Here is a 24,219-nt window from a genome sequence, read left to right on the forward strand (position 1 = left end):
AAGGAGATGACATTCTAAGATTCTAACATCTTATCCCCTCCAAAGTGAGGGCAAAACTGCATGCTGCCATGTGACCAAGAAGGTACAGAGCAGTGTTGCTGCTTCCTGGCGGGGGGCGGGGGGTGGGGGGTAACTCTGTGGAGCCTGCATGGGGGGTGGGGTCTAGAAGGAACAGTGTCCACATCGGACAGGGGACAGGATGTAACCCTTCCTGCTAACGATGGCCTTAAATGCCCTTCCCAGAGCCCCAGATACCCGCAGGACACAGACCCGAGTCAGAGGACCTGGGTTAGAGACAGACAACTGAGTAGCAGACCACCATCTTCTTTAACAGGTAAGAGAGCCAGCCAGCTTTTTGCAGAGCATGCTGGGGGGAAGTAGAGGCAGTTAATCAGTCAGGAGTCAGTTCATAAAGATTTGGTTTTTTAAAAATGCCTTTTCACTAGTGACTTCCGATGGTTTCGTATCCGTACGTTTAAAGAGTTTATACAGGGAGAGCACCTGGGTGGCTCCGTCGGTTGAACGTCCGACTTTGGCTCAGGTCATGATCTCCCGGTTTGTGAGTTCGAGCCCCACATCGGGCTCTCTGCTGACAGCACGGAGCCCACTTTGGAGCCTCTGTCTCCCTCTCTCTCTGCCCATCCCCTGCTTGCGCTATCTCAAAAATAAATAAAACATTACAAATAAATTAAAAATTTTTTTAATTTAAAAAATAAAAGAGTTTATATAAATTGATAAGGAAAAAAATCTAAATTCACAATAGGCAAAAAACATGAATAAATACTTCACAAAATATGAAATATAACCAATTTATAACCATGTTCCTTCTCCCTGTAATTAAAGAGATAACATTTTCCCAGCTACTAAATTAGCAAAGTTAAAAAACAAGGAACACACACCATGATGGTAACAAGGCTACCACACTGTGGCTAGAAGTAAAAACTGGTTGAAAAAAACACTTTCTGGGAAATAATTTGGCAACAGGATCAAGCACCTTGAAGTTGTTCGACTTTTTCACGGTGAAATCCACCTCTAGGAATCTGTCCCTAGACAATGATCTGAAATGCAGAGTAAGGTTACTGCATAAAGGAGTTTGTCGTAGGGTCATTTATCATGGCCCCAAGTTGGAAACTTCAAGAATATACCAAGTTCGAGGTGTGACTGAGTAAATCCCCAGCCCCTGGCACCCCCATGCTCAGAACCTCCATAGCTTCCCACCTTACTCGGAGTCAAAGCCAGTGGCCAGTGAGGTCCTCACGGTCCCCCCATCTCCTCCAGTCACATGGCCCCCATGTGACTTGTCCCTCACCTCCCTCCCATCCCCACTGCATCTTCTCCTAGAAACCTCCCACCTTACTCCCTGCTTGGTTTTTCCCCTTCTGACGCATGTATGTGTGTATTTTCTCTGTTCCCCTTCCAGAATGTAAGCTCCAAGGGGGGAACAATTTTTCTGTTTTGCATCGCTGCTTAGAGCCCAGCACGGTGCCTGGCACAGAGAAAGCCCTCCATCAACATTTGCTGAATGAATGAATGAGTGAATGAATGAATGAATGAATGAATACTGGAAGTCACTACACACATGTGGGTGAATGGGTGGCAGTCACCCAGGCCTGGGGTTGGGAGAACATAACCGCACTCAAGCTCCTCCAGGGCAGGACCCAGGTCTGGGACAGAGCACAGCTGGGCTCAACAATTAACACAGCCACTGAATATTACATTCATGACTTTTTAATGACTTGGAGAAATCTTTGTAATATGGAAAGTGGAAAAAGCAAGTATGAAATTTCAGGGACGGTGTTTCAAATACAGGGGGCATTTTTTTTAAAGCCTAGAAGAGGCTCCGGTGGTAACAGGGCCACGTGACCTTCCCATCGGAGGAGAGGCCGCTACATGGGTTCCCGCCTCTGCCCCAACCGTGAAAGCCAAACACCCGTGCCTCCTGCTGGCCCGGAGCTCAGCACCCTCCCAGCACTAAGGGAGACAAGCTCAGGGAGACAGAGTGGCTTCTTTCTTGGGTTTTGCCTGCTTACTCCTCTCCCTCCTTCCCCTAGAAACCCCCAGGGAGTTTTGCTCCCTGAATTCTCACTCATACCTGATCCTCCGGGAAAGAGGAGAGCCAAGTACAGGCAAAAAGGGGGGAGGGGTGTTAACACCCCACGCACCACCCCAGCCTCAGGGCCCACTGGCTCCCTGTTCCACCCCCAGAGAACAGCCCTCCCCAGAGGAGCCCCAGAACAAACCCTTTTCCCAGGCATCTGTATGTTTGGAGCAGGGACACCCCATCTCACCAGCAGCTTTACATCAGGGGGCTACCACGCATGCTGGGTCCAAAAGGAGGGTCCCAAGGCCACCACTGGGCCCTGTGGACAAAACCACAATGACAGACTACAATGTGTGCCACGGGTGTGGGAAGAAGCGGCATGTTTCTGAATTTCTGGTCTACGGCCAGCCAAGGAGCTGCTTGCATCCTGCATTTACCCCCTGCCCCCACTCCAGGGATGCGGCCGCCTGCACACGATTCAGAGGGCAGAATGAAGACGTTCCACCTGACAGAAACTAGACTTGGATGTCACCACCTCCCAGACCGATGCTTTAGTTACTGCACCCACTACCCCCTCCACCCCGAGGACACGTGAGAAATCATCAAGAGCACCGCCAAGCTCTTGGCCCCCAAAGCCATCAAGCTTTCCCTGCCCAAAGATCTTAACATAAATCCTCCCCGGTCCTCTCACCTGCTTAAATCCCAACCACTCACCTAGGACAAGCCTCAACTCTATGAAGTCTGGACACTAAACCAAGTCTGGTAAAGGAAACCGTGAGGACCTATCCTAATCCCTCCGGGATGTACGGAAGTTCCCTGCCTTCGGCCTCCATCTGAACACCTTCAGGGACAGGGGCCATATGCCCCCCCTGCCGGGGAGCACCCATTCCATTCCATCATGCAGAATCAGCCTGCCCAGGGGGGCTCCCGGGCCTGGTTCTGCCCTTCAGGGCTTGGCCGGAGTCTAGTCCTTGCACCACATGATAGTTCTTTAAAGGTCTTGCCCACGCCAGGCCTGCTCCCCTCGGCCCAGAATGGCTCCTCAGGGCAACCAGCAACACCTCCCCCCACCCCAGCCCAGCCCCCAGGAGAGCTCATTCCGGGTGATCCGCTCCACCGCGTTTTGTTATATAGTCTACAGCGGTAAACTTCATTTCATTAAAATAAACAAAGCCCACATGTGGCCTCGTCCAGTGTCCTGGCACAGCAGGGCAGCCATCACAGCATGATCTCAGTGCTCACCGTGAAACGGGAGAGAGGATTTCAAAGCGGAAGGATCAGCCTGAAGCCCTGACTCCTGCAGGCAGAGAGAAGGTAAGGATGATCTCATTTTAAAGGACCCTTTAAAAATCTTTAGAGGAGGGGTGCCTGGGTGGCTCAGTCAGTTAAGTGTCCAACTTCCAGCCTGGGTCATGATCTCATGGTTCACAGGTTCGAGCCCAGCATCTTATTCCAGATGGCTGATGGCATGGAGCCTACTTGAAATTCTCTCTCTCCCTCTCTCTGCCCCTCCCCTGCTCGGGTGTGCTCTCTCTCAAATAAATAAACTTTAAAAAATAATAATAAAAATCTTTAGAGGAGTGAGCCCATGTGAAAAAAATTGGAAACTGTGGCCGGCTTGGTTAACAGACTTCTGGGAAGGCCAGAGGTGCTGGGTGGAGTTTGAGCCAGTGTCTGTCTTTGCTCTTCACCCCCTGCTGGGGGGAGCACAGCCAACCTGGCCCGCCACTTGGTCGCTGATGGGACAGTCCTATCCTTGGCCCCCGCATGGGACTCCAACGGTGTCCGGAGTGACAGGAAGAAGTTCAGACCTCAGCTCTGGAGCCCAAACCCCTGGGTTCAAAACCCTAGCAACGTTTGTAAGCTTCTGTTGGCCTTGACTGTAAAATGTGGCCAGTGATACCCACCCTACAGGCCTGCCCTCAGGTCAAAGGGGATATCCCATGCAAAGCATCCGGTCCGACCAGGCAAAAAGCCAGAACCAAGCGCTATTCCCTCCTATCTGCCCTTTCCCTCCTCCCCTTTGGACTTCAGAGTTTAAAAAAAAAAAAAAAAAAAAAAATTTTTTTTTTTGTTGTTAGATAGCTATTAAATTTTTCTTTCTAAAAATCTGGATTTCTGGCTTCTTTTAAAACACTGAAAGATGTGGCGATGCTGGAACCCACATTCCCAGAGAGCAACAAACGATTAGAGATGCATGGCAGGTGCCCCGCTTAGAAGGACATGCTCTCCCAGTTCTCCACAATCCCCACCCATCCCTACAGTCATCCCTGACCCACCTTCTCCATCCTTCACTTCCCGGCCCCAGGAGACATGTGTGGTTGCTCCAAACCAGCTGAGTGCCATTTTCTTTGGTGTCCCAGCCCTGCTCGGTTGAAACTTTTTCTGCCACGTCTTTATTCCTCCCTAACAGACCAACCTACTCTTTTCTTTTCTTCTTGTTAAAAAGCAGAGAATACGTCCCCACTCAGAAAACCAAGTACCCTGCCGTGTGCAAGTCCTTCAAACATTTACTGAGTACCTACTATGTGCATCACACTGTGAGGAGCCGGCACCACACGGATGTGGAAGATGCAGTCTTTGCTCCACAGCTGAAGGTGGGCCGGGCCACACGAGGCCCTACCCATGACCGCTCAAGCATTAGCTTGAGTCCCCAGTAAGGCAGGGGATGGCAACATTTTTCTGTAAAAGGCCTGACAGGAAATAGTTTCAGCTTTGCAGGCCATATGGTCTCTGTCGCAACTATTCTGCCAATTGTAGCGGGAAAGCAGACACAGATAACATGCAAACAGACAGGTGTGGCTGCGTTCCAGTATTTACAAAAACCCGTGTCAGCCGCATTTGACATCATGGGCTACACTTTGCCAACACCGTGCTAACGTTTGTGTTTGATGTAGCAATATTCAATCCCTCAATTACTAGAAAAGAAGGGCGCCAGGGGCTTTAAATTCATCAACCAGAAGAGAGATCTGCTCCTGTGATTTACTGGAGCAAGTCCCCCACCCTCTTTAAGAAAAGGCCGCTCTCCAGGGGCATCTCTCTGGGGTCATGCAGACCGGGTCTGAGTTCTGGTTTTGCCATTTACTGCCCTTGGGACCTTAAGTAAGTTATTTCATCTCGTCAGGGCATCTGTTTCCTTCTCATCAAGTGAGGATAACTGGGGCCACCAGAGAGGGCTGCTGTGAGGGTTAAATGAGATCACTGGTACACGGGGCTTTGGCACACCCCCTCCACAGCATATGTGCTCAGCGATCGCAGCCGTGCACATACCTTCAATCATGAATGAATGGACGGAGACTCTTTCCATCTCTAGATTTCTGGTGCTGCATGGCAGGTGCCCGCTGAGTCCTGGCTGAGTCCTTGGGACACAGTCCTGACACGGCCTGGTTAGGGTGTCCTATTCTAATCACCTCCACCCTCCCCAAATCCTTCAGAGCCGCCCCAGTGCACACAAGAAACTGCACTGCCTCTCCTTTTTTTTTTTTTTTGCACTGCCTCTTCTAAACCATTAAGAACAAGCTAATAACAATTTATACTGAGCTTTAAAGTTTGTTTTTTTGTTTTTCTCAAGTGAAGAAAAAAAGAGTTAAGAAGCTAACAGGCAGAGGAATGCTATTCGGAATGTCCCTGAATGTCCCAGAAGGCTTTTGGACATCAGTCTTCCCGGGACTCTGTGGGGCCTTGGGGCAGCCCTCACTGCCAACCCAGTCCATGTCTGACACTCTCCAGGCAATAGGATTCCCCACCCCGGGCAGCAAAGTGCAGGCAGGCCTTCGGGTGAGGGAAGTAGCATTCTGCTCACACGGGACCCCACGGCACCAGGATTAGGCTGGGCGTGTGGAGGAGGGGCTGGCACTGGGGTGAGGACCAGGGAGCTGGCCCTTGGCTTTCCAGGAGGCAGACCCGGGGGTGGGGGGCACAGAGACTGGATGGAAAGCGTATTTGTTACATGTAGAATCCACAGGTCGACCAGGTGGAGGTGCCGGCGGCCTCACTTCCAAATGCCCCCAGCGATGCGGGACTCCGGGAGTCAGGGCAGAAAAGGCCAGGAGAGCGGAGAGCAGAAACTCAGGCTCCTCAGAGGAGCCAGCCCACCAGCAGGCCTCACTCACCTTCGGCTCCAATGGACACGAGCTTGACTCCCTTGCTGGCGATGAAATCCAGGGCCTTGTTGACGTTGGAGATCTTGTGCACTCTCATTTTGCCTCTCTCCGGCTTGGCCAAGCGCTCCCCTGAATACAGACCGAGAGGGAGGGCAGGAAGGGTGAGATGCTGTTTCCCGGGACCCTGGCTGCTGCTCTCACGACCCCCTCGCCTGGCTGCGAGCGAGGGCCACGCTGGCAGGAAACAACAGAGAGAGCCGACCCTGCCTCTTTTCTGCCACTTCTCAGACCTGAACTGCTTGCCTCCACCCAGCAGATCTGTAGTAAGCACCCCCCCCCCCCAATCAGGGACTTGGCTGGGGGCTAGGAATAGAGGGGTGAATGAAACCGTTTCCTGCCTTTGTGCACTTACGGACCAGGAGGAGCTTCAACAGAGAAACACACAAGTATATGCAAATAAGCAAACACCAAGAAGGATAAATACTTAACAAAAGGATGCAGAGGAGCACAGGAAGAGGACAAAGGGCTTAGGGAAGTCAGGGAAGGCCTGTGAGTGGGAGGGCGGCCAGGCCAGGACAGCAGGGAGTGATGCTCAAGGCAGAAAAGGAACAGCACATGCAAAGGCCCTCAATCCCTCCTAGTCTGGAACGTTCGGCCTGGGAAGGTGTGTCGGCACTCTCGAATATTCTGGAAAAGTTCCTGGCGTTTGAATGGAGCTGCCCACAGCCTCCCTCTCTCACTTGAAACCGCTGCCTCCCGCAGGGACATCGTTGGCTTGGCTCCAAGTCAACCCCCCCCCCCCCCCCCCCCCCCCCTCCTCCAACTCAGGTGTCAGGCTCAGAAGCTGTGGGGAAAGGATGGTGCCCCCAACAGCCCACTAAGAGCACTTTCGGCTCAGAACAGAGGCACTCGGGGCCTTCTCGAAACTATTTGAAAAATTCATATGCCTAACACGCGCGCCCATACCGGGGGAAGGGCACAGAGCAGTAAAGTCTCTAAGAGGCCAGGGGCACCAAAGGGCTGAGCCCCAGACTCAGCACGCCTGCACCTGCCACGGTCTCCAGCACAGCCAGCTGCACACCCCTCCGTGCCACACCAAGCACGTGAGCCGCCTGGCTGAGGGAGCTCAAGGGGCTGGGCGGCCACAAGGTCAGAGCAGCGCTTCTGCAGGGGGCCTCCCAGCCCCCCAGCTTCTAGGGAACAGACTTCCTGCTACAGATGGGATGAGGCAGTTCCCAGGGAAGCACAGCTGGGCTTTTGTGATTAAATCAGGACTTTCCACTGGCGGCCGCTGCTCAGCCTCTCCAGCAAGGTACCCCGCCGTCCTCCCGGGCGGATGACACGCCACATCTTCCCACAGGATGGATGGAAGCGGCACCCCATCCCACCCCCCGCCCCGAAGGCCCTCCTGCTAAAGACCCAGCCGTTAGGTCCCACCAAGCCCGGGCTCCCCAGCCAGCTGACGGCTGTGCACACCGGCTGGAACAGGACGGCGGAGGCCGTCAGGCCAGCAGTTCTCGAACTTCAGACACCCAGCCTTCACCTGCCACCTACGTTTCTGATTTAGGAAGTTTGGGGTGTGTTCCGGGAATCTGCAGGCTGACAAGCAGTCCTGTGGACTCTGGTGTGGGTGGTCCAGGGACGCTTCTCAGAGAACCTCTGCAGGCAGCAGCCCCTTCCTTCCGTCACTCTATCCACCTCAAGACACTCAAGGAAGAAAAGGCAACGTCTCGGTGACTCCATTTCTCCCACTCCATGGGAAGAGACAAGCCCGCTTCACGGACACACACCGGTCCCGTTCAGTGGGGACACACTGGCAGCTACACAGAAAAGCCCAGTTCAGGGCATCCGGTCACCCTACTATTTGCCAAGCATCACCTACATGCCGAGTACAATCTGAAGCACTTGAGACACAAAGATGAGACCATCCCTGTCCCCAAACAGCTCAGGGTAGAAGGGGGGAAAAAAACCAAGTGAGCCAAAAATGATCATGCCACGGGGAAACTAACACAGTAGAGGAATTAATGGGGTGTGACAGGAGCCCAAAGGAGGGCGGCCACTCACGTGGTGAAAGCCTTCCTGGAGGGAAACCCCGAGCTGAGTTTTAAAGAATGAAAAAGAACAACACCAGGTTTGTTTAAACAAAGAAATGCTGAAGAGGAGGCAGGGAAGGATGCTCTAAAAGGCAGTTAAAGGAAAACAGTATGGCAGTTCCTACAAAAAGTTAAACATAGAATTACCATATGATCCAGCATTTCTACTTCTAGGTTTATACCCCCAAAGAACTGAAAGCAGGGACTCGAACAGACAGCATCCACTCATGTTCACAGCAGCATCTTTCACGATAGCCACAGGGTGGAAACCGTCCGTCCAAATGTCCCATCAGAGGAGTGGATAAGCAAAACGTGGCACGTACATACAGTGGGATATTAGCCTGCCAAAGGAAGGAGATTCCGACACATGGTACAACACGGATGAGCGCAGAAGACGTCACGATGAAATAAGACAGCCGCAAAAGGACACGTGTCCTGTATGATTCCACTGTTACGAGGTGCTGAGAACAGGCAAACACACCGAGACTAAAAGAATGGTGGCTTCCAGGGGCTCGAGGGAGAAGGGATGGGGGAGTTAGTGTTTAATGGGCTTGGAGTCTGCATGGGATGATGGAAAAGTCTAGAGATGGATGGTGGTGATGGCAGCACAACACTGGGAACGTACTGACTACTTCTGGGTACAATTAAAAATGTTCAAAATGTTGGGGGCATGGGTGGCTCAGCTGGTTAAGCTTTCAGCTCAGGTCATCATCTCACAGTTTCGTGAGTTCGAGACCCGCGTCAGGCTCCATGCGGATGGTGCAGAGCCTGCTTGGGATTCTCTCTCCCCCCGCTCTCTCTCCCGTTCTCTCTACCCCTCCCCCATTCATGCTGTCTCTGTCTCTCTCAAAATAAATACTTTAAAAATGTTCAAAATGCTAAATTTTATGTTATGCAGATTTTACCCCCCCCCACACACACACACTTCCCCACCCCACCCCCAATGCACAGATTTCACCTGCAAGAGGTTATTTAGAAGTATTGGGGGGGGAAAAGTCAGTTGGAGCTTATGCAAAAGCCCAGAGGGTTTCCAGAAAGCATGTCATTGGTGAGGACTGCATGTTTCTTGGGGTGGCAGAGGGTCTGAGGTCTGATACCTTTTTGGGAAGTTAGTTGAAAACAAAACAGGTGCCAGCTCACAAAGGATCCCTCAAGCTATGCTAAGGAATGCGGGGCCGCAGGCTTTGAGCCCGGAGGCACTGAAGGGCTCTGAGCAGGGAACAGGGAGACCATATTTGGGCCGTCAGATGGTCCCTCTGGCTGCGCTGTGGGTGATGGACTGCAGCAGCGGGGAAGGAGCCAAGTGGGGGTTGCAGGCCTCTGTGGACCACCTAGGTGAGAGCTGACCCAGGGCCACATTGATACCACGGTAGCAGAGGTTAAAAGGATAACAGAAAGGGGCGCCTGGGTGGCTCAGCTGACCGTCCGACTTCAGCTCAGGTCATGATCTCACGATTCGTGAGTTCGAGCCCCACACTGGGCTTGCTCCTGTCAGCACGGAGCCCGCTTTGGATCCTCTGTTCTCCTCACTCTCTGCCCCTGCCCTGCTCTTTCTCTCTCAAAAATAAATAAACATTAAAAAAGAAAAAAAGAAAGGATAACAGAATGGACAGAACTCGAATGCCCAGTTGGAGACAGAGGAAGAGAGGTCTTTGATTCCTACATTAGGCTCAAAAGGACAAGATGGAGATGATGAGAGGAAAGAGGTCTGCCGGGGCCAGGGCTGGTCAGCGCAGTTTGGGACACGCTGAGGGGACCCTGGGGGGCATGTGGGTGGAGATGGGGTTTGAGAGAAAAGGCTGGACTGAGACCAGGTCTGGGACTCACTAGGGTCAAGGTAGAAGGTAAAGTGAAGAGAGTAGCTATGATTACCCAGTGTATGAACCAAGGTGAGAATGTTGGAACCACCGACCGCTAAGGCATGGTGGAGGAAAGGTATTCATAAGAAAGTGGAAATGTGCATTGAAAGGGAGCTGCCCCTCCAGATTTCTGGACATCCAAATTCTACACGGGGGGCCAGATAAGTGAGTGGGATCATCTGGATATAGGCAGATGGGTTCTAGTGGAGCTGAGGTTTGGAGATGGTTACATAATGACCCCAAAGTCCAAGCACTCTGGAGGGGGAAGAGACCTCCGAGACCACCCTCCATACTCCCTCGTTTTGCAAATGAGGGTGCTAAGGCAGAAAGGCAGTGACATGTCCAAGGACTCATGGACGGCCGGCCACAGCAGAGCCGGAAGCAAACCCGGTCTCCTCGTCTTAATTCACACAGGTCGCCCCTGACTTCTTGCAAGAGACCCACAGCTCACCACGACCAATGGCAGAGCAGAAGCAGGTGGCAGACAATGCTCCCAAAGTGGCCGAGCCCAGCAGGCAGCACCCCGTCTCGGCCAGGGCGGCCCACCTCACCTGAGATGACCTCCAGCAGCAGCATGAGCTTTAGTCCGTCCCGGAAGTCCTCCTCGATGTTCTCGATCTGCGTCCCCGCCTTGCGAAGGTGGGAGTTGCACCATGCCGTGAACGTCTGGGCAAAGGAAAGACGAGCAGGCGGTCAGGCTCCCCACAGGCCCCATGGTCTCTGAAGCCCTCACAGGGGCCTCCGGGGATCCCCAGGACCCACCTGCCTCATGCCCTTTCCAGCTGCTGTGTTGGCACCAGTGGGATGGACAAAGCAACACGTCCTTTAACGCCTCCCCAACCAACCTTCTTCCAAAAACACCACCCCGTCCACAGCAGAAGGGCCAGCAACTTACCTCTTGGGGTATAAGGCTTAGTTTCGGTCTTCACAGTTACAAGGCAGATTACCCCAGAGGTAACACATTAAGCCTCACTAATTAATTAGGGCAAAACAGTTCGTTAAATCCTTGTCCACTTGGCAGGGACAAGGGAAAGACTTAGTAAGTCTTGTCGGGATCAGAGTTCAGAGGCCCGGGATCAGGATAAAGGAGAAAACGGTGAGCATCCCGATGCCCGCGTGTTGTGTATGTCTGGGGTAGGGATGTGGAGCCACCTCAAGCTGCAAGAGCGTGAGGAAGAATTCCAGGAAGGGAATCTAAGGAGAGAAAATGAAAGACCGTCTATATTGTAATTTTCTAGCCGGTGGGGACAGAGCAGCAACACTGAAGCCTCTTCTGTAGCAACCAAGCAGTCCTGTGCCAACAGCACCACCTTGTGGCTCAAACAAGGAACAGGGTGACTCAACAAGCAGAGAAAAAAAAAAAAAAAAGCGTGTGCTTCAATTTCCCACGCCCGCCTAAAATCTGGGCAGGGGTCTCTCCCCAGCTGCCACATTCCACGGGAAACAGAGAGAGGAACTCTCTTGCTTCAGATCCAATCCACTTTTGGCAACTCCACACTTCTATGCATCAACCAAACGGCACTCAACTACATGGGGGCTCAAGAGCCAACGTCCAGCCCCCCACAGCAGGGCCAGTCAGCATTCTTCCCACCTGCCCTGCGAAGTTGCGACAGTGAGCAGTGTGTTACTCAGCAGCAGCAGCCGCCCCAGAACTACCCTCCTCCTCAGCAAGGTCACCAGACTCATGACCCCCCCACCGCAACACTTCCTCTTGCCCCGGAGGAACAGTTAAGTGGCAATGAACTGGCAGAAGGGAAGATCGCCACACCGGTGACCATCAGGGGAAAAGAAATGGTTGCTTAGGTTTATAAGGAAGAATTACAGAGCCTGTGAGCAGGAAGAAGGGATAACCGTTCCCGTAGGTGGGGAGAAGAGGCAGTATTATGACACCCCCAGTTCTGCCCTTACCTTGAAACAATGCCTCACTAGGAATTTACCAACATGGGCTACTTCTCTGTCCCTGCAAACACACCTCCACTCTGTAGGCCGGTCTGCTCCCGTGAGAGAGAAGAGGCGCGTATGTGCTCTCCAAAAGCTTTGCGAAGGTTGGCACATAGGCTAAGGGTGGGCAGGGGGCGTAGACGAATCCTCAGCCTGGAATATCCTCTAGGATAGTGGCTTGGCTAGCTCATGCTCATCTCCCAAGATCAGGCTAAGATATCACCTCCTCCGGGAAGCCTCCCTGACAGCCAACTGCCACATCTGGGTTGGGGCACAGAGCCGAAAGCACCCTACACCCACTCCATCATTGCCATATCCCACTGCACGTTCCTTGCCTGGCCACCTGCTAGAATGAGAGCTCCTGAAGGTGTGGACTCGATGCTCTCCCCAGAGTCCCAGGCACAGAGTCAGGGACACAGCAGTGACCAAAAGAGCAAAACCCCTGCCCCGTGCAGCGGACATTCTAGTGGAAAATTGGGCAACTGGGGAAGGAGCCAGTGAGAAGCTGATGTGCAGTGAGGGGGCCTGGATGATCCCGCTGCGCCTGTGGGTGATGCCGGATGGTATCAGAGCAGGGGGCCACACAGTGCCCTCAGGGACCCTCCGGAAGTGTGAGACGACAGCTCAGAGGAAAGGGCAAGAAGGAATATTTACTGGGTGCCCTTCCTTTGTGTTGGTGCTACAACCTGGCAGGAAATGAGAGGGCACTTAGCCTTTATCTTCATTTTGTTAAGACTATTTTGGTTGTTGTAAAAAATATTAGTGTTAGAGAAATTTTTTATCTTGAAGATAATTTATTTTGTGGTTCCATATTCTCCCCCAGCTGCACCTGTCCATATACTACTGCCTGGATGTCACCACACTGTGTAGTTAGCGGGGGGGGGGGGGGGCGGCAGCCTTTCTTCATTTACCACCATCTTGGATTTCCACAGCGCCTTGTTCTCATCTCCCTTCCAGGCCCACACTCTGCCACTGCCTGGAGTTTTCTATAGACCGGAGGGTAAGTGGATCCACACCCCTCCCAACCCCCCAAGCAGGGGACAGTTTCAGTCCTAATGCGGCCAGAGTCCTGGCGGGAATCACCAGCACAGCTGGGGCCTGTGAAATCTCACTGTTTATCACCCAGTTGTGGAGAGGGTTTGGGGATGAGAGGAAGAGGCTGGTTTTGAAAAAAGACACTGCTTTTGCAAGAGGAAAATGCTGTTGAAAGCAGCCAGCCCCATTTCCTGGGGAAGCCAGGCTCAGAGCCCTGGGAGACAGAAATGCACCTGTGTTTGCTCACGTCTCCCACACAAAACCCTGCTTCTGAGGCCTCTGGGACTGCGCTTCGCTAAAACCCTCAGTCTTGCATCCCGGGCCCCACTGATGATGCCTTGAAGGGGCGTCTGAGCACCTCCCAAATAAGACAGTTCCACCAACAAGCAGCACCCATCACGCAACTCAGGCTTACATAGGAAATGGCGGAGGTAACTTGGTGACCGAGAATGTGCCTTCGAGATATACCAGATCTGGATTCAGTGCTTAGATCTACTCTCTTCAAGCTGCGTGACCTTCAGACTACCCTCCCTAAACTTTAGTTTCCTGAACAGTAAAAGAGAGACAGTGACGGCATGCTTTAAGTCAGGAGGATTCACTAGAAAACACTTAGAAAGTGCCTGTCACTTAGAAAAGTGCACAATCCATGGTAAAGGAGGAGAAAGGGCAGCTCCCCTGAACCTCCCGGTGGACCCACCACTCTGTGTCCCCAGCCTGCAGCCTTCCCACCAAACTCTGCCTGAGGCCCACCCCAAAAGTGCGGCCCTGGGTTCCCAAGAAGACACTTAGTGTGTCTGAGAACGCGGATGTGTTACGGGAAAGGACTACCATTGTGTGGGGTGCAGAAAGCATGTGACTTTGACAGTGGCCTTGTGACTCCTCAACAGAGGAGAGACTAATAGGGTAAAGAGTGTGTGGGGGGGAGCGCGGGGGGGGGGGGGGGAAGTACAGCACCAGTAACGTGGGCATCCAGGCACACCACGCAGTGATATTCTTTCCTCCAGCATATGGCCCCACCTGTTGTGTCTGAGACACTGAAGATTCACGCTTCCCTGGCCAGGGCAGCGCTTCAGGAGCTCCTTAGTAAAGGATTTATTAAACTGTGGTTTCAAAGCCCAGAGCTCAAGTAATTTCCACAAGAAACACGAAGGGTGGAGGGGTCTCAATAGCTGGTGAAGACGCACGAACAGACCTTGGTCTTGATGCTCAAGCTCCAACATTATGACCGAGGAGGACACCTGCCCCTTAGCAGTGTCCCAGGGGTCCAGCAAGGAGGAAAAACCAGCAGCCACAATGGACATCCATGGCTAGAGACCCAGGGCCCCTTGACCCCCAGTGCGGGGAGCAGTGCTATCCCAGCAGGGCTATGGTCCAGTCTCATTCAAACGAAGGGCAGAGGGCCATTTTATTGCCTTAGTCCCCGCCAGGCCAGGCCCCATTGGACCTTCCCCTTGCTCCAACTGCATCATCACTGGGTCCATCTTTGGCTAACAGCCTAAAGAGATAGAGGCAACCAGTGGGCTTTCTGTGGATGCACGCAGTTGCAGAAATGGGCTCAGGAAACATGCTTGGGGCGCCATGCTGGAAGTGCTCGCAGGTTCCCTTTCCCATTTCACCCTCCTCCAGCCCTGCGGCAAGTTCTGAGGGTGCTGGACAGAGAGAGGGGGGCTAGCGGAGAACCTGGACCCTGTTCAACCTCTCATTGACCTTGAATTATCTACCCGTATCCCATCTGGATTACCCCATAGGCATGACTCAGAGGCTGAACCTTTAAAGTCCAGCGGCGTTCATAGCCTTGATCTTGGTGGAAGAAGGGAGTGCAAAACACGAGATGCTGAAGCACAGGAAGGTCACTCTACAGAGTGAGCATCTAAGAGCCTGGAAGGGTTCATTCTAAAGAAGACAATGCAACCACTTCTGGTCAGGTGGGCACCTTGGGCCAGTGACACAACAGGGCTCTGCCTCAAGGCACTCATCTGTAGAATGGGGGGTAATATGATGGGGGTAATAAGAGCATGGGGTTGGAGGGGCCAGTAAGACGATCTGTTCAAAACATTGAAAAGAGCCTGGAAGAGAGTGACTGCTTAATAATTACCTATCATTACTGCTACCACACTAATTAGAGTTATTGCAAGCTCCTGCTGCCCAAAATATTTCACCAAAGAATGTTAGAGCTGGGAAAGACGCTAACATCACCCAAGTCAAAGCCTCACTTCACAATGGAGGACACACGACCAGAGAAGGCGAGTGGCTTTTCCCAGGCCACAAAGTTGGGTGTGTTCACAAACCAGCCAGCCTCCTGACTCCCCACCCCACACACTTTCTGTTCCACCAGGACATCGTAGATTTCAGATTCAGGTACAGGTGGGCTGAATCTTGTGGAGTATCATTGAAAATGGGTCACTATGAAGTGAAAATACCAACTAGACAGGATCTGGATGACTCCGGTCAGCACTGGCACAGAGTCTGAGCTGATGAAATGTCAACAGAGCTGCCGTGGGGTGGGCAGCCTCTCCGGGGGCCGGGGGCAGCGTGGTGGAGAGAGGTGAGGGGAGCAGAGCCACAACACAGGCAGGTGACCACCAAGACATGGGAGAGCGTTCTGGATGGTGAGCGGATCAGAAACACGTCTTTGCAGGGAACTCTGGGAACTGGGGCTCTTTGACCAGGAGGACAGAAGAGAGGGCTCAGAGGCCACCCCAAATAGCTGAAAGATCTTCCTGTGGATGAGCAAATCAGCTTGCTGGGTGCAGCCCCAGGCGGGACAAGGCAGAAGCAAAGAGCAAGCCTGACCTGCATCTAGTCCCAGCTCTGCCCCTGAGTGATCCTGAACAAGGGACGTCACTTCTCCCACCCTCAATCTCCACATCTGTAAAATGGGTATAAGAAGAGAACCCACCTTGAAGGATAGTAAGGATCAATACAGCAACACATGGCAACTGCTAAGTACAACCACGCACACATCAGGTTCAATGAATGGTGGCCACCGTTACTAGGTGGAGGACAGGAAGCTTCCGGGAAGGCTGGAGTTCAATGTAATAAACAGACCTAATGTTGGATGTACAGTGTGCTATCTGCCAAAGGCATGTGCTTGGTGAGGGTGCTAGGAAAGGATCCAAGTACCCCTGGGGGTCGTACTAAGTAAGGTCCCTTATAATTCTGATTCTTTGAGAGACCAAGGCAGTCCTTGTTCCCTTAGAGATATGTTTAAGGAGCTCAGTTACCAAGAGTCACACTTAAATGTCTAAACAGGGCTTCTCAGCCTCCGTACTATTGACATTTGGGGCTGGTGACTTCTTTGTTAGGGGTGGGGGACCTGTTCTATGCATCACAGGATGTTCAGCAACATCCCTAGCCCCTCCTGTGAGACTCCAGCAACAGCTCCCCATGTCAAGTTGTGACAACCAAAACTCACCCCTAGCTGAGAACCTACAGGAGACAAACATGCGCCCTAAATAATAAGATTAGCAGCTAACGTCGCCTAAGCACTTACTTCTGGGTATTGTACCCCCTTTAAATCCTGTATCTTCACGGCAACACTGCGAAGCACGTGCTATTATTCTTTGCCATTTTACAGATGAGGAAACTAAGGCTCAAGGAGGTTGAATGCATGAGCAAAAGGGGCAAATGTAAGAAAAGTAGGACTGGCTAGTCCTCACCGCCACGTATGCTCACGCATCTTTCTTACAACACTGGCCCTCTTGGGGACAGCAACATGGGCACAGAGAAGAGGTTGCCAGGGTACAAGACGGCAGGTGACAGCTGGAACCCAGCTTCAGTATGAGAGTGGGGGTGACGAGGGGACAGGAGCAGCCTCTGCCCCATTTCACATGGGAACATGGGCCTCGGTTGCCAGCTCTCCAATGAAGGGGAGCTAGAAATCCGGCCCTTTTATATGCATCCCCTAGTTCTTAAATGCTCATACCGTTTAAAAATAAGACATCCCACAAGCCCCCAAAAAGCTGTCACCAGGATAAGCCTGAATTCAGACTCATAGGGTCCCACGGCATCTGGCTGGCTTAGTCGATAGAGCATGCGACTCTTGACCTTGGGGTTGTGAGTTCAAGACCCATGTTGGATGTAGAGATTACTTAAAAATAAAATGTTTTTTTAAAAGGCAGGGGGGGGCACCTGGGTGGCTCAGTCAGTGAAACGTCCGACGTCAGCTCAGGTCATGATCTTGCGGTCCGTGGGTTTGAGCCCCGCATCGGGCTCTGTACTGACAGCTCAGAGCCTTGAGTCTGCTTCGGATTCTGTGTCTCCCTCTCTCTCTGCTCCTCCCCTGCTGGTGCTCTGTCTCTCTTTCTCAAAAATAAACATTAAAAAAATTTTTTTTGATAAAAAAAAAAAGAAAAAGAAAAGACTCAGGGACTCTGGCTCCACAGTGGGAAAACATGAAATCTCTGTAAGTCTCCTAACAAAAGAAGCAGCACACGCAGGAACATCCAGTGTGTTGACCATAAGAACACAGCAGTGCTTATTAGCACAGTCCCCTTCTCACACCACAGCTGACACCAGCCATCTAGGGATCTGGCAGTAGAGGCTGACGGGACTTCCTGTCAGAGGTAGCAGGGGTTCCCCTCATTTGGGCCTGATCAAGGACTGATCCCTGTCACTAGGGATGACAATTAGATGTGCCACGCACACCGCCACACTTTGTGAACTGAAACAAAGGAACCAATGTTCATTTACTACATTTGCAAAAATCAGTCTCTGCTAATTCCCACCGCAGGGCGGGTACAGTGACGAGGCCTCAACACGTCACAGTGGGCCGACTGGGTACAACCCCCGGGGAAAGAACTACAATGGGCTCATGCCCAGGGCGGAGGCACTATTCTGGGCAAATGACGCTGAAGACAGAAAAGACCACGCGTGTGAAAATGTTTTTGCCAGCATTACTGGAGAGGAAGAGATCAGAAATGGCCCCAAATTATATTAATAAAGTATCGGTAAAGTACATTATGATTCATCCACTCAGTGGAACACTATACAGCCAAAATGAGGGGTTCTGAAATCATAGACTATTATGGGAAAAAAAAAAAAAAACCTTAGATATAATTAACAAAAAGCGGGATACAGAACTGTGTGTGCTGCGGGTTTGAAACTACGTGAGGGATCACACAAGCAGGAAAAGCACCTGAAACAAAACACATCCGAACGTGCACAGTGCTGGCACTCAAGTAACTAATGTCCGTGACTTTGTCTGCTTCCCTTGTCCAGGCGTCCGCAAACGTCGCTGGTTGTTAACGATCTGCTTCCCCCTGCTAGCACTTTCCTTTCTGATGTTTACTCACCTCTGTGCACAATCCAGGCCGTCCACTCTTGGCTGACCTCACCAGAGAAGCCTCCGTTGACAAAGGTGCCTTTTCTACTGGTGGCGCAACAGAGTAAACAAGATAACCCACCTGCAGCCAAATAAGGCTGGCGTGGCGGCGGTGGGGGGAGGGCAGCGCCGCCTCACTGAGCCACCAGGGCCCAGGCTCACGTGCTGACCACGCCTCTCCCAGGCACATCCTCCTGCTCTCCTGGGATCATTCTGGGGGAGCTATTGTTCAGAGGACAGGGGTCAGGAAACCTGGTCAGCCAGGTGTGCGTGCCATCCCGGATAAGTCACCTCCACCCCTTTACGTGACCCCAAATAAGTCCCTCACACCTTGCAGGCTGGAATCCAGCAACTTTCCCCAGCATAACATGCCTAATTAAAAGACAGAAGCACAGGGGCACCTGGGTGGCTCGGTCAGTTAAGCGTCCGACTTCAGCTCGGGTCATGATCTCACGGCTTGTGAGTTCGAGCCCTGCGTCGGGCTCTGTGCTGACAGCTAAGAGCCTGGAGCCTGTTTTGGATTCTGTCTCTGTCTCTCTCTCTCTCTCTGTCCTTCCCCAGCTTGTGTTCTGTCTCTTTTCTCTCTCTCTCTCTCTATATATATATATATAAACATTTTTAAAAATTAAAAATAAAAATAGGGGCGGCTGGGTGGCTCAGTTGGTTAAGCGTCCGACTTCGGATCAGGTCATGATCTCGCGGTCTGTGAGTTCGAGCCCCACGTCGGGCTCTGTGCTGACAGCTCAGAGCCTGGAGCTTGTTTCAGATTCTGTGTCTCCCTCTCTCTCTGACCCTCCCCCGTTCATGCTCTGTCTCTGTCTCAAAAATAAATAAACGTTAAAAAAATTTTTTTTAATTTAAAAATAAAAATAAAAAAATAAAAGCAGCACAAATGGGAGCTACACCGTGATGTATAGACAGCATAATGTATAGAATTATCAAGAATCGCTATTGTGCACCTGAAACTAATGGAATGCTGTGTGTCAACTAGACTTCAATTAAACAATAAAAGACAGCACAGCCAAATAGAGCACCAGGGACAATCTTTTGTTCCTGTGTAGGGCTGATTCTGATGGGCGGGCTCCACTGCTTATCAAAAGAGGCCAATAAATTCCATAGGGATAGTCTCATCTCAAAGGACTCAAAGTATGATCAGTGTTTCCGTCTCAAGACCGCGAGCTCCTACCCTCACAAGCAGACACTGTCAGTAGTTTACAGGATCATCCACAAAGGCTTTATGCCAGAGTATCCCTGGAAGGACACACAAGGACCTGCAACAGTGGCTCCCTCTAGGGAAGGGATCTGGGGCCTCCTGGCTGAGGAGGGAAGGACATTTGGTTTTCACAGAATACCCTTTTGTTTCTTTTGAATTTTATACCATACACAGTCATTACCTATTAAAAAAAAAAAAAAAAGAGCTCTGCAAATATTAGAAAAGTGTGCCTAGGGGAGGTGGCGCCTGGGTGGCTCAGCCGGTTGAGCATCCGACTTCAATTCAGGTCATGATCTTAACAGTTCGTGAGTTCCAGGCTCCGTGCTGACAGCTCAGGGCCTGGAGCCTGCTTCGGATTCTGTGTCTCCCTCTCTCTCTGCCCCTCCCCTGCTCATGCTCTATCTCTGTCTCTCAAAAATAAATAAATGCTAAAAAAAAAAAAAAAAAAAAATTTTTTTAAAGTCTGCCTGCGGGGCGCCTGGGTGGCTCAGTCAGTTAAGCGGCCGACTTCAGCTCAGGTCATGATCTCGCGGTCCGTGAGTTCGAGCCCCGCGTCGGGCTCTGGGCTGACAGCTCGGAGCCTGGAGCCTGTTTCGGATTCTGTGTCTCCCTCTCTCTGACCCTCCCCCGTTCATGCTCTGTGTCTCTCTCTGTCTCAAAAATAAATGAACGTTAAAAAAAAAAATTAAAAAAAAAAAGTCTGCCTGAAAACATGTACATTTATCTAAGTCAGACCTCTGGGGTAGGATATAGGGAACTTCCCATTTCTCTGGGAATTTTTTTTTTTTTTGTCGGGGAGAGGGATCAGTGCTCATGTATTATCAGGGGGGTCGGGGGGGAGGGAAACACAGAAATTTCCAAAATAAAAAAGAATAATAAAAAAGATTAAAAAAAGGAAAAAAGTATCCCATCTACTTAAAAGAATGAGCAAGATGGGGCGCCTGGGTGGCACAGTCAGTTAAGCGTCCGACTTCAGCCAGGTCACGATCTCGCGGTCCGTGAGTTCGAGCCCTGCGTCAGGCTCTGGGCTGATGGCTCAGAGCCTGGAGCCTGTTTCCCATTCTGTGTCTCCCTCTCTCTCTGCCCCTCCCCCGTTCATGCTCTGTCTCTCTCTGTCCCAAAAATAAATAAACGTTGAAAAAAAAATTAAAAAAAAAAAAAAGAATGAGCAAGACAATCAAATATTACATAGAGAAAGGGATGTGAAAAACTTTCAAGTGCTTCATCAGGGTCCACTATTACCAAGAAAGTCATCGTCAGGGGCGAAGATGAGGATAAACCATCCACCCCGATAGTCAGTACCCGTTAACTGCGGAGGAAGATGAAGGGCAAAACGCCCCTGGCCAAGTGGTCCCAGAAAACCCCGCATCTAGGATCTAAGCGTCTTAAAACGGAACATGGCTTCTCCTTCTCCATCCCCCTCCCTGCAGTAGAACGACCAGGAACCTGATCTAGGCTCTAAGTAAAACGTCAGGTCTTCAACCCCGAGACCCCCACCCCCCTGCCCCGCAGGTGCCCAGATGCCAGCCAGGGTCCACTCCTCCTCTGCCGCCACTGGCCGCAGTGGGAGAGCGTCAGGCCAGGGCCCCCCTGAAAGTGCCAGGCCAGCATGTGTGCACAGGGCTCAGTTTTCTGCAGCAGCTGCCGGCACAGCCAGGGTACCTTCTCTCCCTCGGGCCACCCTGGAGACCCTCTGGTCCCCACACGCTGCCAGTGCCACCAGGGCGTGGGCACTGGTTGGTGTTTCTAGGTGAAGAGCTGCCCGGAAGTGATCTCAGATGCCCGCTGTTCTGGTAACATAAACAGGAGTATCTGGTTAACTGATCAAGGGCATGCTGCCAGCCTTTCAAAGCAAGCTGTCAGCTGGCTCGCTCAAAGATGAAAAGCAGAGTCTTCAAGAACATCTCCACCCAGATCTATTTACTTTCTCCCCACCTGGGAGTGGTTGCTGACGAAGTTGAGAACCACCAGGCAGTTTCCTCTGTTTGGAAAGGGTACCTCTAACAGCTTGGCCCCCCTACCCCCCGCCCCAGGTCATGTAAGTGCTGGGGTCCTGGAAACTCAGAGCGGCGGGGACATCCAAGGGAGCTAGCTAGACTTTGGAACTGGGCGGAGCTGGTTCACCTCTCACTAGCTTTCTTTGGACAGGATTCTCAGTCTCAGCCTCAGGATGCCCACCTGTAAAATGGGAATAACAAGACCTACACAGCCCAGCATCAGAAAGGACCAAATTATATCTCACATGCTTAATTAAAGACATCCTCGTGCTGTGTTCACAGCAGGCACTTAAAAAAAATTTTAATCTAGAGGCAAACCATAAGAAACTCTTAAATACAGAGAACAAACTGAGGGTTGCTGGGGTGTAGGGGGTGGGGAATGGGCTAGATGGGGGATGGGCATTAACGAGGGCACTTGTTAGGATTAGGGCACTGGGTGTTAAATGCAAGTGATGAATCACTAAATTCTACTCCTGAAACCATTATTACCCTATATGTTAACTAACTTGGATTTAAATACAATTAAAAAAAAATCTTCATCCAGCTGGCCTCTGTCACTCGCTGGCAACGTGACTTTAATTAACCTGTCGAGGCCTCAGTCGCTTCACCTGACAAATGGGGACACATAATATCCCTACTTTGCAGATTGTTGTCAAAATGAGGGCAATGGAAGCAAAACAGAACAGAGCCAGAGCCCAGAAATGTCCGCGGTCACACGGCTCTCACTTCCTGTTTAATCAAGGTTAATCATTCACGGAGCTCCACAGGCCGAAGGAAAGAGGTCCTGTTATTTATTTCACCACTGATGGGGAAACCTCGAGACCAGCCTCCCAGCCGGAGTGGGGAGACTAGAGAGGGGAGCAGGAACCTGTCTGTTTCCTGGTTTATGTCCACCTGCAGCCCATGTCCGGAGACAAAAGGGTCACCACGGAGTAAGGGGGCCACATGGCTCATCCTGCAAAGTGGTTTGGCCTAACGAACACGCCCCGGTTAGAGAGCCCAGGCACCCCCTTCCTAACAAGGACCCCAGAAAGTAGATCGTGGCCTGGATAGCTCAGCACCTTTCCCCCAGTGTGGATGGAACCTGCAGGCTCCTGAGATAATCTGGAGCCGTTTTAAAAGTCAGGTGGTGGGGCACCTGGGTGGCTCGGTAGGTTAAGTGTCCGACTTCGGCTCAGGTCATGATCTTGCGGTTCGTGGGTTTGAGCCCCGCATTGGGCTCTGTGCTGACAGCCCAGAGCCTGAAGCCTGCTTCAAATTCTGTGTCTCCGTCTCTCTCTGCCCCTCCCCCACTTGTGTTCTGTCTCTCTCTCAAAAATGAATAAACATTTCAAAAAAAAAAAAAAAGTCAGGTGGCACATGATCTCAGTGAAGCAGCAAGGACCGTCCTCTTAGCTCATAGCCAGTAAGAGTCGGCTGCCCCCGCCAATCTACCACCTCCACAGCCTGGCCTGGCTTCTTCCAGAAACCAAACGACGACCATCTAGCCATCAGCAGGCTCTGTCAACTACGGCCTTTGTAAGCCGGATTCACGGAGTCTCAGTTTCCACATCAGTAAGACAAAGACACATCTGAGTGTCTCTTCTACTTGGTTGTTGTGAGGGAGTGTTGTCTGAGCTACTGCAATGGTCTTAGCCCAGTGCTGGACACAGATGAAGTGCTCACTAAATGTTGAAATCCACAGAAAGCAGAGTACTGGTTGCTTAGGGCTGGAAGCAGGGGAGAAAGGGGGTGCAGCTAAGGGGCACGGGGTCTCTTTTTGAGGTGATGAAAATGTTCTCAAACGAACAGTGGTCCTGGTTGCACAGCTATGAATATGCTAACAACCATTCAACCATACCCTCCAAATGGGTGAACCGTATGTAAATTATATCTCAAAAAAGTTATTATAAATAAAAAAAAATTAAAAAAATAAAAAAATAAAAAAATAAAAAATAAAATAAAATAAAATATCCAGACCCCACTAAGCCTTTTACCAAGATGTTGTTGTTGTTCTTTACCCATTAGTCCCACTGGCAAGAAACCAGCCAAAAAGGCAGGCCCTGGACCATCCCCCTCTCCAGGCACTGAGGTCACTGATGGGACTACCCAGCTACTGACAGTGGCCCAAAAGCAAGCGAGGATGAAGATTCCAAGGTGAGAGGGGCTGCTCTCATCTTTGGCCACATGGAGCACTTGAGCCAGGCCTGAACTGTGAGCCTGAGGTACCACTGGCCTTGACCAAGCCTCCCCAAGGAGGAACTACTCTGAAGGGCAGGTCACAGCCCGGGGCATCTCCTCCTTCGGGCCACACTTCACACCAGTCCACAGCAGGGCGACACCGTGCTCTGGAGGCCACCGTGAGAACAACCTAACCTGCCCCCACCGCTGCCCCTGGGCTTGGTCCCGCCTGTAACACCTCCCCCATGTCTGGAGTCCAACGTCTGGAGCCCTTGCAGGTCTGATAACGCACAGGCCTCGGCAGGCCATAGCTCACAGAAGTAGCCCACGCATTCCTTTCCCAAAGAAGGAAAAGCCACCCAAAAGTGAGGTCATTTGGTTTTTCTCGCTCAGATGTTGACAGCTATGGGCCACTCGGTTCCACAGAAAACTTCCCGGATGACAAAGGATTTGG

General features: G+C 51.6%; 1 protein-coding gene across 7 annotated transcripts in view; it reads right to left on the reverse strand.

Annotated features, from left to right (window-relative positions):
- Positions 1 to 24,219, reverse strand: part of ACTN1 (actinin alpha 1) — a 95,402-nt gene that overhangs the window by 34,125 nt on the left and 37,058 nt on the right. For 4 of the 7 annotated variants that reach the window (XM_040477508.1, XM_040477509.1, XM_040477507.1 and 1 more), the window contains exons 2-3: positions 10,648 to 10,762; positions 6,154 to 6,273 (exon numbers count right to left, since the gene is read on the reverse strand). In XM_040477508.1, the coding sequence (XP_040333442.1) occupies positions 6,154 to 6,273; positions 10,648 to 10,762 (235 nt within the window). Of the gene's footprint in view, positions 1 to 6,153; positions 6,274 to 10,647; positions 10,763 to 18,366; positions 18,601 to 24,219 lie in introns of those variants that run through there. The other 3 variants (XM_040477505.1, XM_040477506.1, XM_040477504.1) reach the window with 2 other exon arrangements.

Source organism: Herpailurus yagouaroundi, unplaced genomic scaffold (genome assembly GCF_014898765.1).
Source record: "Herpailurus yagouaroundi ecotype Mexico unplaced genomic scaffold, PumYag 141, whole genome shotgun sequence".
NCBI classification, from domain to species: Eukaryota; Metazoa; Chordata; class Mammalia; order Carnivora; family Felidae; genus Herpailurus; species Herpailurus yagouaroundi.